The sequence below is a fragment of the Pseudopodoces humilis genome, chromosome 9, assembly GCF_049639895.1.
Source record: "Pseudopodoces humilis isolate 2021_Gansu_Grassland_sample_001 chromosome 9, ASM4963989v1, whole genome shotgun sequence".
Lineage (NCBI taxonomy): Eukaryota > Metazoa > Chordata > Aves > Passeriformes > Paridae > Pseudopodoces > Pseudopodoces humilis.
The window spans coordinates 5,620,331-5,640,377 of record NC_142208.1 but is presented as its reverse complement, the minus strand read 5'-3'; the positions used below and the strand labels follow the sequence as shown (position 1 = coordinate 5,640,377).

Sequence of the window (20,047 nt, the reverse complement as noted above, 5' to 3'; positions counted from 1 at the left end):
ATCCTGACTGTAGAAGCACTCGAATACCTGACATTCACACTATTTCGATGAGTCACACTCAATTACTCAAGAATCAGTACTTTAATTTCTTGACCTTCCCAACAAACACTTGCATGCTGAAAATAACAATAAGGAGCAGAAACAGTTTTACTCTGCAGCAGGGATTTTTCTCTGCTTTAATTTTTGAAGGCTTTATATTAGGAGTTTCAATCTGAAGTCAAAATTGCACCATTTGCATAATTTCTTTATGGTTAAAACTGGTAGAAATGTAACCAATGCACTTCATACTCTAGAGAGTATTTGAGAAAAGCACTAAAGAAAGTGACTTAGAAAAACACTGCAACAGTCAAGCACTCTGCCCATTAGAACATGGCAACCTATTATGGTACTAAGAGAAAAAATGAAGTGCTCTCTGTGATGCTCATTGAGACTGCTTGGTTAAGTTTGTTTCTTTAAATCCAAGACTCTTCTCATCATCACATTTGAACAGCTTGCATAAATAAGGTACAGTATAGGAATTGTATGTGCCTCTAATTAAGATCTGAACACTCAAATCAACATTCAGAAATGCAATACTTCTCCAAAACAAAAGTCAGTAGGATGTAAATCAACACAGATTCTGCTTCTGCAACTTTGCTTCCCAGGAATAAAACTTCCCAAAGGGCCCACTTCCCAAACTCCCAAAAAGATTTTATTGGCAAACTCCACAAAATACTTTTATGACTTGGGATACTCATCTGAAGACCTCAGGACTTCATTTCTTAGACCATTAACCCTGGATTTCTATTCCTTCAGGAGCAGCCAGGTTTTGATGTTGACAGGAAAAGGAGTTTCAGATGGAAAATCCACTCCAGACACAGGTTCATGACTACAGCAGCACTGCTGTACAGCACTACTGAAAGAAAAAGCATGCCCATGAGAACACAGACTAAAGCCTTGAGATTATGAGCTCAAATGTGTATTTGACAAAAATACAGAAATATCCAGTGTCATATTTTAATAATACAGGAGTTACTCTGCTTTGGATAAAATGTATTTGATAATTTTAGGTTAAAACAACTTTCCATATGCATTAGTACTCAGCAAAGTAAAAAGTATCGAGTGTCTTTACATTCAAGACAGACAGAAAAGACTAATGTATTTGACTGTAACTTCTTTCAAATAGAGGTCTCTTGGACAGTAGTGCCCTTACTCCAACACTCCACCTTTCTCTACCTGTGCCTCCTTCTTTACATTTTGTGCCTGCTGCCCAAATCCAGACCAGCTGGCCAAGACCTCAGCCTCTGAAAGCCTCACACAGAGACTATGCAAAACATCTTCAGTTTTAACCAGTTGTACCAACCACTCTTAAAAAACAAAATAAATAGAACCTCTCCTGCCCTGATCATCTGAAGAATCCTTAAGGGTCCAGGCTAAAATGCCAGCTTCTTAGCAAGGCCTTTCATCTAGCCCTGAGGTAGTTTCTTGTCCCAGGATATTCAGAGCTCAATCTTATGCAGGCTGCAGTTACACTCATGGACTGGATTTAGTACAAGATTTCCCCCTGCTGCCCCCCCCTTTGGGTTTTGCTTTGTACTTACTTGTACTTACTTGCATGTTAATAAATCAAAGCTATTTAAGGAAACCAAAATGACAGCTATTAATGCAACCATGACAAACAAGAAGACAAGTGCCATGGGTAAGGAGGGTAAGAGCTCTCTCTGTTTCATCCTTCCCTCCCTTCTTGTTTCCATTTTCAAAGCCTCTCTTCATTCATGCCAGGGTTTTTTGGTAAAATCAGTTGAACCACATTAGCAGCTCAGGGAGGCAGGAGTTAAGACACATAGAGCCTAAGCCACATAGTAAGAAAGGTATGCCTCTTCCCTCCTCAGCAGGAAAAGCTTTCCAGAACCAGCCAGTGCAATGGTGAAGCAGATGGTGATGATGGTTGGGGTTTTAGTTTTTATTTTAGCTTCTAGAATTAATCAGCATAGCCACTCCACAGAAGCATCCCGTGGCCTGGGGAAGTTGGCTTTGCTGAAAGACTGTAAGTAAAACTAAGGCTTTCTCCAACAGCAAAAACAACCCTGCCACCCCTTGCCCATCACTCTTGAAGCACTTTGTGTCATTCCACTCATCTATTAAGAAATCTCTCAGAGACCATTTCCCTAATCCTACTCTAAATACAGGTCCATGGTTTGGATAGTATTTTCTTGATATCAAATGGAAGCAGGGTCAAGTTTCAACACTACTGTAAAATCAAAGGTAAACTTTCCCTCTAGCCCCATCTTACTTTCAGCCTGTTGTCTGTTCATAACTAGCAATGTTGAATTTGTTAGTTTACAGAAGCCATACAGCACAGTAGTGTAATAAGACAAATGTTACACCTGCAGAAAGTGCAGCATAATCAGAGATTAAGATGACACTGCAATTTCTGCCCTGCCACTGCCTTTTACATGGACATCTGTCCAGCTCTGTGACTTTGGAACCTCTTCAGGATTTTAGTATTTACCTTTTGATACACATGTATTTGAAAATAATTTAATACCTATTTCCTGATGAAGTACATTCTGTGTCTCATTTTAGTTTCACACTCAGTGAGAGGGTACACACACTTTACAGGACAAAAAATTTAAACCATAACTACTTAGTAAATTACACATTGTAGTGACTGAAAGACAAGCACCAGAGAAAATATACATGCTGAAGCCTGATGTATATACTACACTGGGAAGTCTTCAGTGATATGACAAAGAATTTGTGGTTTTTTTCCCCCAATTACAAGAGAACAGAGGATTTGTCAGACACTGATTCTGTAGTTTCTACTGTCCACTCTATGCCTCCTTCCTCTTGATGATCAGAGGCCCAACGTTGTCGCCAGTCTCCTCGTTGTGCTTTGTGTGAGAGCCATCACACAGTGGGAACTGAAAAAAAGAAAGAATAAACACATCTAAAGTACATCCAGAGTCAGAACCAAGAACCTAGACTGAAAGTTTTTTAGGCATCTTCTCATTAAATCCACTGAAGCCACAGACCACAACTTTTATGCCAGCATCTCGGGTCTCCCTGGGTTTTGGCTGAACTTTATCCTTACTAGCATAGAGCAAACAAGAGGCCTGTTCTAAAAATACAGCCACCAAACTCAATGAATAAGTAGTGACAAGATACTTGGACAAAATCTGAGCAAACAGGAATGTATGTTTCTGGGACACTGACCAGCTTTCAACAGCAGATGTTCCTGGGCCAGTTGTTTTTCCATGCAACACCACAGTCCACTGGTCTTCACAGACACAATTACACAGCTTCCATCAAACATTAACATCTCACAAGCTCCAAGGAGGCAACCCAAAGTCCAGCTACAGCAACATCATTGCTTCAAGTTTTCAAGCAACAAAAATGGTGGGATTCCTAGGTTCAGATTGCATCCAGACATCTTTAACAGCTACCAACAGTGACTGCTCTGCATTCATCCTACTGGTCAGCTGGTCTCAGAATACTAGCTCCCAGGAGCTGGTACACTGTACTTGAGCTTCTCAGGGAAAAACACCAAACTGAACACCACTTTCCCAGAGCACCACATAGTCACCTCGAAGATGAGATATGGCATAGGATATTGGGCCTGACACACAATGTGTTCATCCCTCATTAAAAGTAAAGCAGGATAGCAGCAACAGTGGCCAAAGCTCAAACCCCAGGGGAATTGTACAGTGATATGGACAGCTCAGCTGATTTCCCTTGACACTGAACACATCTGGATTTTCTATTTTTTACTGATAGTCTGCAGCAGTATTCCTCAATCCACAACTTGGGGACTAATACTTCTCTGGAAGACACAGAAGCTGCAGGTCATTGAAAAAAGACAGCAAATTAATCTCCACCTCCCCTAACTCACACCTAAAAATGCAGACAAGTAAGAAAACAAGTGTTCTAACTTTAATTACAGTTTAAAGACAAAACTCTTGCCTCTGGTAAGTTTGAGCACTAGTTTTTTCACTAAACTGGACAACTACGAAGTGCCTACAGAGCATAACACTGGAAAAGGTCATTTAAAGAACCACCCATTTATTATTAAGAGATAATACATGCCAAGACAAACTTATTTCAAGATACCACGTGTGGTTTGTTAAAACACAATTGTTACATTCCACAAAGACTCTGGCCAGCAGAAAAGCCTTTTAAGCACACTATTTAAAAAAAAAAAAAAACAGACAAAAACAACTTATTTTTTAGAGAGCTACTCTAAAATACTCAGGTGTAGTCCAACTGTTTTGTTATTCCGTGTAGATGAGGACCACCATGTGGGGTCAGGTGTAAAAGCATGCACATCACCAGTGCAACAGAAACATCCTGTGGTTCCTAATGCTACTGGTTATACCAACAGCCTCACGCCTCAGGTGAGCCTGAATCTCTTAAGAAGTGCACAGAGTGACACAAAAGGACATTTCTTCTAGCCTATATGCACCCATTTACCAAAAGCACAGCAGGTACTTAATGCATTTGAAGTAACTGCAATTTCCTGCATTGAAAACACACACATTAAAACACACAATTAAAATAGTCTGAGAACTGTAAGAGCTAGATAATGCTAGCTGACAACTTCCAAAGATGACAAGCATGTAAGAATTATGTATTTTATTACTTTTTGGCAATAACAAATATGAGAAACACACAAACCCTATTAGAGGTTATGCTACCCATGCTGCAAAGTCAGCCCATCAAGGCAAGAGGAAAGTAACAAAACTGGAAAATATAGTCTTTGAGGTGGAACATGTTGACTAAAATACTTATCATTAAACAGCAGTAAAAGGAAACAAATACCCTCCAAAATTTCCAGCAACTTCCTAATTGCCTTTACAAGACCTTTCAAATCAGAATTCTAAGAATGTACTCATTATAGCCTCATCTACTTTCCTTCTAACTCAGTAGAGCAATATGTTCGTAAACTGACAATACCCCTTAAACATATGCCAAAACATACTTCTTAAGGTTTTTATCTCACACCAAGAAAAGGGTAATATCCAACAATAGTAAACAACTGGTAGGAGCTGCAATGCAACCGGAATCAGACACTATCTTTCATTTCTGTTTAGAAGATCTAATAGGAAGCAGAAAGCACAAACACCAGGGTTCAAGTAGGGTTTTTTCAGTTCAGACTCCAGACAGAATAGAGAAGACAAAGCCACCTCCACAAGACTATTTCAGCATCAAATCATAATGCTGTTTAATCCTTAGCAGTGTTAACACTGTAAAACCAAATTCAGGTACAAATGTGTAAGCTCCTGAGTTACCTGCAAAGTAATGAAGTCAGATCCGACAACAGCAAGAACCCGAAGTTACAGCATCTGTAAATTGCTGAGTTTGGCCTAATGAGACCAATGTCTAAGACTTGAGAAGTTGAGTATTTACCTCCCTGAAGGAGAGAGAGCTGAATTTTAAGGCAGTTATCTGTCTCTAAAGGTCTGTATTATTTCAGTCTCCATACACTGGCACCTTCTAAAGAAGCTTTTAAATGTGCACCAGTGGTAAATGGACAGGATTAATCATGCAACCTGCTTTCTCTCATTACAGATCCCAGAACTACCATTATAAAGTACATACATCTCAGCTAGATCAGGTGTCACACATCTCTAAGATCAGATGTAAATCTGAGGTATTGTTATTGAGAGGCCAGGTTATCACTAATTTAAGGCAATTGAAGCAACCCAAATTCAAATGCAAGCAATCTGGAACAATATTTAGGCTCAAAAACAGGAGCTTAAAGTATATCGCTGTGACTGCACTGGCATACACCATGTACTACAAGCAAGGCACTTTCTGACTAAGCTTCCAACTTTCTCCAAAAAGAGGTATTTAAGATCCTCACAGTGTTATCTGCTCCTATTGCCAAGAGGCCAATAGTTTTGGACTTCAGTATTAGCACAGATAGCACATAAAATTATATCTGTCATTCATGACCATGCTCCAGACAGTTGGTCTCTTTTCAAGAGATACTTTTAAGAGCTAGAGAAAGTTTTGTCCACTATTAGCACTGATCTGCAGGCTTTACTCTGAGCATCAGCACACATCTGCAGATGTGTGCTAGTTCTACAGATTAGAATATTGCTACATCTCAGTGCTGAATAGTTTAGGTGAAGAGGTTAGTTTTCTCTAATAAAAGCAGTTTAAAAATAGTTTTGCTGAAAGATACATGCACATGAACAACACTGGACCCATTCATTTTTCTCTTACCTTTTTAGACCTCCAACAACGACAGTACACAGCCTTGTCTCCCAGATCTTCCATGTCAAAGGCATGGACTACCTTGGGGTTATCCTTCTGGATATGGGGATTCACCATTGCTTTGCAGCATTTGTCTTTAGAGAGAAATTTTTTGTAAGCTAGATATCCAACAGCAGCTGCTCCAGCAGCTAAAGAGACTGCAGCAATCCATTCAACTAGAATAAAAGAAGAAAAAATAAGAGACTGTCAGGTTTTGACCAAAACGTTCTATTAAAACTATTTAGCAGTAAATGTGCTCATGCTCGCAGCAACACCTTTTTACTTTCCAACAGATCTTTTTGTTCTGTAGTAGTAACTCTCTACTTTAGAAGTGTATTTTCCTTTGACAGACACCTAGTTAATATGCTCTTTTCTGCTGATTGGAGTTCTACTTCACCCAAGTCCTTTCTGGACAAGGGTGAGAATTAAACTGGCAGAGTTTTCATGTTTTTGTTTTGTTTTTTACTTTTCTGTTTAGCAAACTCTGATATTAACATCAGTAGTACATTGTTCTGAAGTTCAGCACATCAAACCAGGTGTAAGTACATCCTGTACCAGCAAAAAAACCCTGTGTTGTTTGTTTCAGTTGCAAGAAAGTCACTAAAGAAGAGGTCAGCACCAACAACCCAAAACCAGGTTTCTCCCCTCAAAGGCATGGACACTGAGTAGCTTTTAATAAAATGCAACTTGTAACTAAAAAAAACTAAAACCAGCTGTTCGGCAATAGGGAAATTATTAAATATACTACCATCAGTAACAAAAGCCATCTTAGATTAAACCCCTACTGTGGTATAGAAGAAAGAACAAGGATGCAAAAATACTACATTTAAGAATCATAGCACATGTTTATTTCAACAAGATTAAGTCCTGAATATCTGCAAGACAACTTTCATTAAAAATCCTCTTGCCATCACTTCTCATCTTCACTTCTCCTCCCTTTATTTACTGATAAAATTTATGCAGTCTTTCTTAGTACAATGTCCATTCCTGCAAGAAGTTTTCCTACTTTTTTGTGGCTCCACTGCTTTCTTTCTGCTTCATGAAAATATGCTGATCTTTGGCTCAAAGGTTTAGGTTGCAGCACTAGGTCTGGTTGTTTCCTCTCAGAGTAACGAGTGGCTGCTCTTTCTCTGCTTTTTATCCACCACTTCTACATATGCATATACTGCAAGTTCCGTTTACAGACAAATAAACAGGAATTTAAATTTTAGCACATTTACAGAACTTAATAAAATTAGAACAATCTCCAGTTGGGAATTTCTATGTTTTAATTGGATTTGTAAGATGCCAAGCCAGATGGCATCTGTGAAGCAAGAGACATTGCTATGTCCAAGTCTAGAAGAAGTTAGTTCTTGCTACTTTCCATGACCAACTGACTTGCTGCATTTCCACTGTGAGCTTGGACTAAAAGTATCAAGGTTTTCTGTCCCTGTCCCACAGACTTTCCTAAAAATCTGTATCAAGCCCTTTCCTCAGCTAAAGCACTGTGTTAGCTCATAGGCACCACACTGATCCACAGGTGTCTGGCTCTAGCAATATGTGGAATTAGACAGCTATCTGTACAGTGTCTGCAGCTTTGTAAGATCAGGGAAGGCAGGCACTACTTTAGAGTGTTACTAAAGGAGTAAAATATGCAGAAATCGTTCACAGTTAATTTTCTTACTAAATGACACAGAAAAGACCAACATACACTGAGACCGTCCCTGCTAATGAGTGACAAACCCTTCCTGTAACAGTAAAGTGATATTAAGATACAGAAAATCATCTTTAACATCGAAGAATTTAGGGCAGGCATGTTTCCCTGCTCTCCAACTCCTTAAAACAATAAAAGCCCCAGAGACTATACTGTGAATGCTGTGTTTTATATCCATCCAGTGAATTCTCACCCTCTATTCCCCAGAGTAAAGCAAGACAAGAATGGCAGTAAGACACTGATAGGGATTTATTATTTTCTTTATTCTTTGGTCATATCCTAATGAAAGAGATTTAGATCACAGTTTTTCCTCTCTTCTTTCTCTAAATATCTAGAACACTGGTCTGGATGTTTCCAAATCTATGCTACAGAGGGAGTTTTTGGATCTGCTAGAGAGCTCTGAGAGACTATCCACAGGAAAACACACGTTTAAGATCTGTATTGAGAAGTGGTCTAAGAAATTGACATCCTTGTTAAGAACCCAGATCAATTTACATTTTAGCAACTATCAACAACATGGGGGAGAGCTACACCCTGACAAAGTCAGTCCAAGACCATCCTAAGAGGCAATATTCAATTTACCTCTTCTGCTTAGAAAATATTATTCAAAAGTCATAGAGTAATAACTCTAGACATGAAGAACTGTATTTTATGTCTCCAGAAGTGCTTGTAAACTTTCAAGTAGTTTTCTCCTTATCTGCCAATGAACAGACTATTATTGTGCAAGAGTTGCTCATGACAGTGCAGTAGAGCCACCGCCTACAACAAAAGGCAGTGCTGGAGAAACACATTAAACTCATTTACTGAAGAGTGATCCAGGATAACTGGATGCACAAAAAGCCTAACAGTAAAAGCCACAATCACTTCTACCATGCCACACCACCCACAAAAAATGAGATAATGACTAGTGGGTTCAATTGAACTGAAGCTGTATGGTGAAGAAGCCACCTGAGGGAAAAGGATTGTTGGATTTCACCAATAAGCAGAAAAAGACAAGTCACCGTGATCAGATCTGTGGTTGGTGTGAGGTCACACCTGCAAACCACACCTCTCAGATAAAATGCATTAGCTGTGCTACTCACTGCCTTCCAAAGGGAACAGAAGCACAGAAGCAATTAACTCCCCCACTGTTACCACAAATTAAATCTCACAAAAATATGGTAAGTTTCTGGTGTCTAGTTTTCAGTAGAAAATAAATTATTTTCAAAATTCATCAGCCTGAGACACATGCCAGCTGGAGGAAGAAATGCAACCTGCCAGTCACAAGGCACTGATTGAGTTTGATCTCATCAGAAATCACAAAAACCTAATGCTGTCTCCTTCTAAACAGAGCACCCTCCAGACTGGTCCCATCAGCTGCTCCCATGCTTTTCTTAGATAATGAGGACATTTCCAGTTTATTTAACAGCATGTTCTAGAAACTGTTCTAATTCTTACAATATTATAAATGACAGCAAGCTACCGTTGGGAACACAACCCGGATGCAAGCTATTACCAAGTCATCCTCAGGGCTTTGATTATTTTAATAAGCATAGTCTCCCATTACTGTAGCCCATTTTATACTAACGTCTTTGCTACCATCCTTCGTACTGGCAGCCGCCACCCTCCCCACCTCTCGAAAAAAACCGCAAACCATTCGCCCACAAAATTAACGACATAAACCATGAGCAGCTTTGCAAGTGGAAACCAGACATGCACATGAAGCTCAATTTTTTAGAGAAAATTAGGTAATTCAGCTCTCTATTCTATCCTCCACCCGGTCCAACTCTTTCATCCTGTCCGGTTGTGCAACAGCATTCAAAACACACAACGCTATCTCAGGCACAGTTCAAGTCAATCATTACACAGCAGAAATGTCACCGTTACCTCTACGTACAGTACCAGGTATTGAGAGCCAGACATTACCTCTGAAAGTTACAGGTTTTAGCGAAATTTTCACTCAAACAGGTGGAAAACAAAAATAAAAGCCCGTCTGAAACGGGCTGTCCCCTCTACAGATAAATCCCCGCTGTGAGGGCCGAAGCACCCGCAGAAGTCGGGAGCGGACCTCGGCGGCTCCGGGCCCTCACGCCTCGGTAGGGTGGGACAGGGCAAAGGGGGATCTTTCAGGCCGAGCCAGCAGACCCCGCCTCGCTGACCGCAGTAGGGGTTTTATTGATAAGCGGATCCCACCGGCCGCTTCCAGACCCACCGCATCCAGCGGGGACGGCGGGGGGAGGCCCGCCATCTTGTCCCGGGGGTCCAGCGGGGCACGAGCAGCGAGGCGGAGCCGCCCCCGAGGGGCGCCCCCCGTCCTGCCGCGCACGCTCCCGTGCCCCCAACCCTGCCCCGCCCCTCTGATCAGCTCACACCTCGAACTCCCAGCCGGCCATACCCCTCACGGCGTTGTTCTGTCCCGGCCCCATTGCTCCCGCTCTGCACCGCGCACGCGCCACTGCCCAAGATGGCCGCGGGGCCGCCCCTTAAAGGTCTCCCGCCAAGACAAGGGGTTAGGGGACAGGTGGAGGTTACGGGATATGCGAAATGGCACTGTGGCGAGGAGGGGGAGGGGGAAGGGGAGGGGGAGGGGGAAGGGGAGGGGGAGGGGGAAGGGGAGGGGGAAGGGGAAGGGGAGGGGGAAGGGGAGGGGGAAGGGGAGGAAGGGACGAGCGGACGAGCGCGCGAGCGCTGTCACTGGCCTTACGCCCGGCACAGGGCTCTCATTGAACCCTCTGCAGCTGTAAAATGGGTGTTGAGCATTGCTGTGCATCCAGTGCCGGCATTAGCTCGGCGCGGCGTGCCGCGGCCCCGCCGTTCTCTTCTACTTGTGGCGCTCTTTAGTGTCCAACAACAACGCAAAACGCTTAGAACGAATCGCTGTACGAGCCCTCTCCTGTGCAGTTATGGAAAGATGAAGCTGCAAAGTTATATCATCTGAGTGACAGCCGCCTCGAACCTCATAAACTTGGGTATTGACGTGAGAACTACTATTCTTTACTGTAAAGTATTATCGAAGTTCTGTGTCTGATTAAGGACTCACTACTCTGGGACCTCACTTATGGTTGGACTTGTTATAGATGATAAAATAATACAAGCATTTGCATTCATAGATTAGCTTTTGCATCACAAGCATTTTGATATGGTCATGAAAAGAACAGGCAAAGAGACCAGCTTCTTTTTAATGCCTTTATTAAGGTCAGCTCTAGGTGGGGGAGCTCAAGAGGCTGCACCCACCACTGCTGCTCCCAGTGGAGGACACAGAGAAAGAAATATTCAGCTTTGTCGCATGGCAGAGCTGGGGCTTCCGTCTTCCCAAGAATTCCTAGGAACACTTTGGCTTGCTGTAAATCTAGGGTAGTCAGGCACAGCAAGTGTTGTGTAGGTATGGCGACAAGGTCGGGAATATCAGTAAGTTGCACAGCGTTCTCCCTTGCTCCTCAATGTAGTTTGGAGTTCAGTTTGTGCCATGGCTCACTGATTCTAGGGGTCTTTAGATGTTAATTCCACTTCCCCTGGGTCCTAACCCCCATGGGAGTTTGCCTCATCTACTTACTGGGCGGTGTCACCAGTTCCCATTAGGCATTTAACAAGGCTGTCAGAACATTGATATTTACCAAACAGGACACAACATGAGGTATTTAACAAAGAAGGCACCTTATGGTGAAAATATTCTACTTTTCAAACTGTAAACATCTTTGTATACTGATCAGGAGGTCACATATAACTCTACAGTACAACTTATACTTCTAACTGCTTTGTATAATCTGTCAGTTTATGTATGCACTGTATAGTTCATATGAACAGTAGTGTAAAAATATATCGTAGGCCTTAGCAAAATGTTAAAATAGAGACTAAAATACTTCTATGTAACTAACTCAGAGAATTGTGTAAAGCAATTATTCTGTTTCTTACATCTATGGATTAGCCTCTCCAAGTAATAAAATAACAGTGACAAGAAACAGAGCATGAGCATCCGGGAAGGATTTATCGACTCTATTGGCACTATCAGGGAGTGTGAACCAACAGGATAAAACTACAAGAAATAAAATATATGGACCTAATTATCCCATGGACAAGTCAGAGGTTAAAACCAAACAAGAGAGTTCCTGGAACATCAAAAACTCAAAGCAATGTTTACATAATGTATAAGCTAATGAATATGCATGTAATCCTAGCAATGTAACACTGTCTAGCGAACATGATTTTAAGCTACCTCCATGCTCTTTGGCCGTTTGCCAAAAGCACCCCAGTGGTGGATTGTTTGTCCTTCTTTTATTCTTTGTTAAATTTTTAAAAATTATAAAGAGTGAACTCTGTTTTTCACAGACTTGATAGGAACGATGTGTGCTTATGTCTTTACAAACAATTTCATGGATGAGATAATGAGTGTTAATGTCTTTGAAATGCATCTTAATGTCTCTACCAACTTCAAGCCGCAGGTTTGTTACAGAACCCAGACAGTTTGACTCCTAAAACAGACAAATAGGTAAGCACAAGCCTGAGTTTCTGAACATTGGGGGAAAATTACATATACCAAGGGAACTATGTGGTAGGTGGTTTGGGAAGGTTGTACCTTCCTAGTGTGATAAATGTAACCTTGGATAAAAATTCGTGAAAGAATAAATAAGTATATAACTAGATTTGTAACAATGTAAAAAATTATATAAAATATAGTGTGGCCGAAGAATTTCCCCAAACCCAGCAGTAACTACCCATTCAGGCGGTAATGACCCTAGGCAACGTTCATCAGCCTGAAAGAAAGAGCAGGACACGAACAATTAAGCTAAACAAAGAAAAGAGCCAGGCTGAGATGGCCATCGACTCCACACCGCACCTGGGCACCCCTTCCTGCAAACCCCAACTGAAGATGCAATCAGGCCGGACAATAAGTGGAAGCCCAGCCGAGATATCCGTCGACTCCACACCGGACTTGGATACTTCACTCTGAGAGCCCAACCGAAGATACAATCAAGAAGCACTCAGAACCTTTTACATGCGAGAGGACTCTGCCCAGTCGTCTATTGATTCAGTTCCACGGTTCCAGGAAATTCATTCAACCAGCCATCTAAACTCTTTGTTGAATAGTAACTGCTCAGAGTTTTAGCCTCAGGACACAAAATCCCTATAAAAACCCCGGACAGTCTACCCTCCTTCGTGGATTTGGGTAAATCTGTACCTCCGGGTATAGACGTCTCCCTGTCCACCCAGCGCTGCGCTGATTTATTGTGTTTTTTTTCTCTCGTTGTTTGTGATTAAAATTGTTTTATAATAAATCGCTTTTTGTATTAACCCTATTTTGCCATTGCATTTATAACACTAGTACCTCAGCCGACAGGGAAAGGGAGAGAGCAACATGCAGCCAGGAGTTCAGGATAAAAGGAGGCTGTGCCTTCCCAAAACTTGAAAGAGAAAACACTGAGGGCATGTGCCCCAGTGGACTCTCTCCCTTTATTCAAGTAAAGTTGCAGGACTCCTCTGTCTCCTTTTGCGGACACCGGCTTTTCATAGCGTGGCTTTTCTGCACAAGATGTGGACTTGTCCAGGATCCTTCCACCATCTGGAAACAGTACACGGCAAGGGGAGCTAGAGGTGGACCACACTCAGTTTCAGTGATCAGCTCCCTTCAACACTGGCTGGCATCAGGCAATTGATTGGGTTCCCGAGACTGTCCGGGAGACAGACGAGTGACAGACTGAGAAGGTCCATGAAGAGGCCACAGGAAAGGACCACTGAAAATCTCACCAGTGAGTACAGTGGGATCTTCGGGGAGTAGAATATGGCAGGATGCCCGGAGGGGGCAGTAAAAGAAAATCAAGAAAGGGTCTCAACTGTAGGGATGATGATCCCAAAATACCTCTGAAGGCTCCTTTGGGAGAATGTTTGCACATTTTGCCAGAGGTATTTAAGGACATGGATGCCCAGAGGGTGCAGTAAAGGAAAGTCGAGAAGGTGTCTCAGGAATCCACTGACAGAGGGGGCAATAAGGAGAGCAAAGAAGCCATCTCGGCACAGGGGATGGATGGTGTTAATTTGGGAAAGGATTGGTTGAAGGGGAGTATGGAGGAATACGTTTAAGGCAAATAGTAGCGGGAGACTATGTGATAAGGAAAGAAAAGAGAAACAGTGAGGTTTGTCATGTTTGCCGCCTTATCTTTAAATCTGCAACCTAATACAGGGCCAGCTGAAGGTCCTTTGTGTTCCCATCTGCCAGGATAAGGAAAATAGGGAGGAATTGTTCCTACACCTCCCACTCCTCGAGTCATTATGGAGCCGGGGTGGAGGATATGGGTTTGTCCACTTACTATTCAGGACTTACGGGGATTTCTCTATGGTGAGTGTCGAGATCAGGTGCAAAAGTGCAGGACCGGCAGTGCAGGCTGGGGGGAGGTGCGGGAGCTGAGGCTGGGGGGTAGCCGTGGGTTCAGCGCCAGGCAGTGTCTGATGTTTCCACACTGTGGGCAGGGGCTGCAGTGGCTTCCTGGGCCCCATGAGGCTGAGGTACCTCTAGTCCATCTTCCCGTCCCTGTTACGCTGGCGGCTATGGCTGCCCGCTGAGCTGCAGCAGCTCCCGGTGTTTTACAGAGCTTGTGGTGCTGGGAGAGCAGCCTGGGGCCTTGGACAGGTGTGCTTCTGGGGTTCATCTGGATGCTGTGGCAGTACAGGGACTGGCTTTGGTGTATGATGTAAGACAGCAACAGGCTTTGGTGTACAATGTAACACGCTGTCACCAAATACTGAGAGACCACCAGCTTATTCACAAGTCTTCACAGAAGTAAAAGTGAACGCCATTTATTTCTTTCTTTAGCACACCTTTTATAGGGTTTTACAGGGTCCATGGGCTAAGCAAGTTACTATTGGCTAATACACACAGGTTTACATTTTTTCTCCTGTACACAAGGATATTGTTTTGCTTTATTCTCTCTCCTGCAGGAGAGTTTCAAGAACTTTAGCCTTTAATATCATGACTTATTCCAAAGGCTGGTTTGTGCAGACAGGCCTTTACTAATATATCATGCCCACCTTCTGTTAAAATATTATCTACAGCCAAAACCTGTCATGATATAAGAGGGGATTTTGTTTGGGTCACTGGAGACACGAGTGATTTTGCAGAAAGTTTGGCAGTATACATATATGTATGCATATATATATATGTATGAATATATAAAAGGGGGCACAAGGAAAAGGTACAGGTAGCATTAGAAATGTATAGTTAAGGGTATCAGAGTCTCCTGTTTCACCAGGGGCTCACCCCATTGGGGCCCTTGATTCTGTGCAGGGTGGGCCTGAACCAGGAAGTGTGTTTCCTAGTAGACACACGTGTCTCTCGGTCTGGTTTGAATTTTATGCCAAAGGGGAGACAATGGTCAAAATGTTCTTTTGTTTATTCAGGGATTAAATAGGAAAGATGAGCATGTGCATTTTATTCAATCACAGTTGACTGAATAAAATTCAATTTGGTTTGAAAATTATTTTTGCTTGAAATGCATAAGTTTCTTTTTGTTCCTAGTTGTGACTGTGGTTTGCTAGTGAAAGAAACAAGATGAATGTGTCTTGAAAAACAGACTGTGTGAATCTGCTTGCAAATAGGACTAGGAACTTACAAGTAGGGAAGTAACCAAAGAAACTGTTAGTTCTAGAAAACATTTCTAATCAACACAGACTGTTGCTCAGCCAAGGCTGTGTTAAATTCCTGAAGCTAGAGAAAAAGAACAAAGACTTAATAGAATTATGAATAGGTTTTTTCTTTCCTTTATATAACAAAACAGGGTGATGCATATTAGAGTGGGGCATAGAGCAGGTGATTCAGGAAGTCTGTACCTTCCAAGTACCTCAGCCAATGGGGGAAAAGGAAGAGGGTGATGCAGCCAGGAACTTAGTATAAAAAGGAGGCTGCATCTCCCAACAACTTGAGAGATCTCTTGGGAAATGCCCATAGGCTCTCCCTTTATTCAAATTAAGTAACAGGACTCCTCTGTCTCCACTTTGATATAAACCTCTTGTAGCACTATATTAGGAACAGCAAAGCAGTATGATATAGACTCTCTAGATGAGTGCCACAAGAGAGCAAGTTTTATTATTCCATATCTTCTTTTATAGATAGGTTGGAGGTAAAACTCTCTCATTGGTCATTAAACCAACACATCACTATTATTGGACAATTAGAAACTACATCCCTTGACTGTTTCTTGCAAGTAAACAAGGATCTAAACAACACAACACCTGCAAAGGCTGCTGTCCTTCTCCAAGGACTGTTTGGATTCCTCCTTATGGTTTCTCAGGCCAGAGTGGGAACTAGTTTCACACAGGTACTGTGCTCCTTGCCTGCTTTCAGCATCCATAACCTCTGACACCTTGGATGAATTTTCCTGACACTCAGAGGGATTTGATGACTGAGTTGAGAATGTGGGTTAGTGTTGTGAGGGGTGATGGGGAGGTTAGTGCTGTTGTGACACTGTAAATTATCTGATAAAACTTAGGCCAAAGTGAACCAGAAGTGTGGGCACTCCCAGGGAAATATGGAAAACTGGATATGGAGCCTCTCTAAGTGACTGAGGGAACCAGGACAGGTGACGTCTAAAAAGCAGCACTATCTTTTTAAAGGAGGGAAGGGATTGCAGCCTGTTCCTGAGTTGCTGCTAAAGGTTGATCTTCTGGAGCCATGTATGTCTCCCTATAACATTCCTATCCTGCCAGTTACGGAATTAGATGTAACTTATAGAGTAGGTCTAGGACCAAGAATAATACATGAGATTATTAAACCCAAGCACTCCATTGTCCCAAATCCTTATGCCATTTTGAATCAGGTTCCCTCCTCACACCACTACTATTCAAGACTTGATTTAAAAGATGCTTTCTGGGGGTGACCACTTACGGAGCATAGTAAACAATATTTTGCCTCTGAGTGGGAACAAGAGGGAGAAAGGAAAACAGTAAAGACATGGATGGTGTTTCCACAGGGATACACAGAAGCACTGGCCTTATTTGGGCAAGATACTAAAGGATTTACTCCATCCCAGGAATTAGGTTATTACAGTATGTGAATGACTTCCTCCTGTTCCTGGATGAAAGGGAGGAAGTGGTAGGGGAAACCATTTTGAAATTGCTTTTTTGGCTAGAGGAGGGCTTGAAGTATCTGAAGTGAGGGCACCGGTGATGGAGAGAAAGGTTGAATCTTTGGGGTGTACTTGGACTGAAGATTTGTGGCGTGTTGGCCCAGAGGGGGTCCAGGGAATCTTGGAGGTGCTGTTGCCCAGAACTGAAAGGACCTGTGACAATTTGTAGGATTAATAGGGTATTGCAGGACCTGGAGTAAGGACTTTTATTCTATGACTTTATAAACCAAGATAGCCCAAAGACAGCAAAACTTTATCTAGTCTCAGAAAAGAAATCTAAATTGTATGTGGATGTTAAATAGGGCTGTGCCAAAGGAATTCTAGTGCTAAAATGTTTGACCCGTTGGTGACAGGATGGCCCCGTTATTTGCTCTAATGTTAACTGAAGCTCTGTTGTCTGCAGAACTGTGCAACCACAGCTTTCATGGTAACCAATGGCAAGATTGTTAGTCTGGCATCAAGTTCTAAATGGATGATGAACACTAGATTGTTAAAGTATTGAGCAGAAAAGCCATGCTATGAAAAACCAGCATCCACAAGGAAGACAGAGTCCCGCAACTTTATTTGAATAAAGGGAGAGTCCACTGGGGCACACGCCCTCTTTATTTTCTCTTTCAAGTTTTGGGAAGGCACAGCCTCCTTTTATCCTGAACTCCTGGCTGCATGTTGCTCTCTTCCTTTCCCCGTCAGTTGAGCTACTAGGAAGGTACAGCCCTCCCAAACCGCCTACCACATAATCCCCTTGGTATATGTAATTTTCCCCCAAAGTTCAGAAACTCAGGCTTGTGCTTACCCATTTGTCTGTTTTAGGAGTCAAACTGTCTGAGTTCTTGTCCTGGGGTGACTGGGATGTTAAATTGTATCCCCATTTGTTGGGGCCTAGGCTATTTTAGAATATTTGGAAACAAATCAAGGACATGAACGAGGTCAGTAGAGAGGAAGTTTTGCGGATGTGGCAAAGAATTAGGGAATTTAGCCAGCAAAAGAAGATGTGCACCTGGAGTGGGGGGAAATGAAACTGATAACATCAGCCAATAAGGAAGAGAATAATTGTGTGTGGACGGCAAGTGAACAATCTATGCAACCAATTATATAGCTAGATGACAGCAGCTAGGTGTGTGCATGGAAATATAATTGTATAAATAACCACAACTGCACGTAAACTTTGTACGACTTATGCATCATACTGTGTTCGTGTCATTCCTGGCTCGCATGATGAAAACTACCCCAGCATCCTGGTGAACCCTGACGTGACCAGGACTTGGGAGAAGGCAAGGTTCCTGCCAGCTGGCGATGAGGTAAGCCAGGCCGTCTGAGAGTGATGGGAGTGGATCTGTGCTCAGAGTTATTGGGACTCTGGTGTTTCGGCAGGATGGGAGCTGCTGCATCAGCACTAGAAAAGGCAGCTGTACAGAGCCTGCTCCAGCTAACTAAATGAACTAAAACTGAGTTGCTGGAAGGAGACCTTATGGCACTCTTATGTTGGTGCCGGCGGAGAACAGTTTTAAAAGAGTCAGGTCAGTTATTTAGTACAGAAGCATGGCACCATATTGGTACTGAATTGTGGGACTCTGCTACTGTTGTAAACAAAGAGAGGCAGAGGTTGGCTCCTGTCTGGTGGACAGTAAAAACAATGATAGAAAACATGCAAGGAGAAGCAAAAGTTAGTGCAGCAGTGAAGAGGGCAGTAAATCATGCTTCCAAGCAGAGCTTAAAGGAGAGAAAAAGATTTTACTCACTGATTTGCCAGCACCCCCTGTTGCATTCCCTGTCTCCCAGATTGAAAAAGAAGTCTGGGGAGGAAATGAATTAGATCCCAGTCCCTGGGAGGCCTCTGCTCCTCCTCATCAGCACCTCCTCTGCTGTATGCAGACAGAGGACATAAGAGCCCAGAATGCGTCTCTCCCTATGGAAATAGAACCAAGCGAAATTGGTAATCACGCTCCCTCAGACGCCGCTCGATATCCCAACCTCTGTGATGCTGTCTCTCAGGAGGTGCTGGAAGAACAAAATAAAAAAATGACGAGGTTATTAAAAGAGATGCAAAGACTTGATAAGGGGTCCTCAAAGTGAGCAGTTAAAGAAGCATATAAAAAAGCTCATGAGGCAATTATTGAAGGGCTAAGGGCAGTAGAGGAGGAGTTTTGTGGACCCCCAAGTAATGCCGATAAACCTAATACTGTCCACTGTTCTGAGGCACCTCCTGAGCAAAGGAAAGACCAGGGACGAATATGCAGATGGGTAAAACACTGTCTTATGAACGCATAAATGTCCATCGAGGAAGCAGAAAATTATCTACAATCTAAATTTGGGGCCACGGGAGTTCTGTTGGAAAGTGAAAAGAGTGAAATACTAGCCCACTGGGAAAAACTTGTCATTGACTTGGGGTCAAAACGGATGATAGACAATAAGGAAGAGACAGGAGCCACTAGGCGGTTCCACACCTGGCTAAGATGGAAAAGCAGTAAGACCAAAGAACCCCCATTCAACATATCACTTCCCACTAGCTCAGCTCCCATGGATGATCCATCCTTGAAAGATCCTGATTACAACCAAAATCAAAGGAAAGGAGTAATTGAAAATGCTGTGATTGAAGGGGTTATGCTCCCAGGAAGTATCACAGCTATGCCAGTATATATGACTGGGGGTCAACAATAGCAACCCTTTGATTGGAAAACTGTCAGTCACCTGCAGCAGACTGTAATTGATTATGGTTATGATAACAAACAAGTCATGACCCTTGTATCATCCTTTTTTAAGAATCAGGTATTAGTTCCAGCTGATATTTGGGCTTTGATGGAGTTAGTTTTGCCTCCGACTGCATTTATGATGTTTAAAGACAAGTAGAGAGAAAAACTGGAATTAGCTCAGTTGAATAATGTTCAACTCGCTCCTGGTGACCCGTTGCAGTTAGCTATGCTCAATCAGCTCTTAGGGACTGGAGCATACCTTGACAGCACTGCTCAAGCTGCTCTTCACCCACGAATTACACAGCAATCACAGGCTCTTGCACTGGCAGCATTAC

At 42.6% G+C, this 20,047-nt stretch overlaps 1 protein-coding gene across 1 annotated transcript; it reads right to left on the bottom strand.

The window, feature by feature from the left end:
* Positions 1–62: 62 nt before the first annotated feature.
* CISD1 (CDGSH iron sulfur domain 1) lies at positions 63–10,462 on the bottom strand. The gene is made up of 3 exons (XM_005533621.3): positions 10,305–10,462; positions 6,208–6,413; positions 63–2,903 (listed from the first exon to the last, which is right to left on the bottom strand). The coding sequence occupies exons 1-3, from the start codon at positions 10,333–10,335 to the stop codon at positions 2,814–2,816; spliced, it is 327 nt and encodes a 108-aa protein (XP_005533678.1). The 5' UTR covers positions 10,336–10,462; the 3' UTR covers positions 63–2,813.
* Positions 10,463–20,047: the final 9,585 nt, after the last annotated feature.

Coding starts and splice junctions, on each gene's coding strand:
- CISD1 (XM_005533621.3), bottom strand. CDS start 10,335: ATGGGGCCGGGACAGAACAACGCCGTGAGGG. Junction 6,414..10,304: donor ACAGAACAACGCCGTGAGGG/GTATGGCCGGCT, acceptor CTTTTATTCTAG/TTGAATGGATTGCTGCAGTC. Junction 2,904..6,207: donor GTTGTTGGAGGTCTAAAAAG/GTAAGAGAAAAA, acceptor TCTTTTTTTCAG/TTCCCACTGTGTGATGGCTC.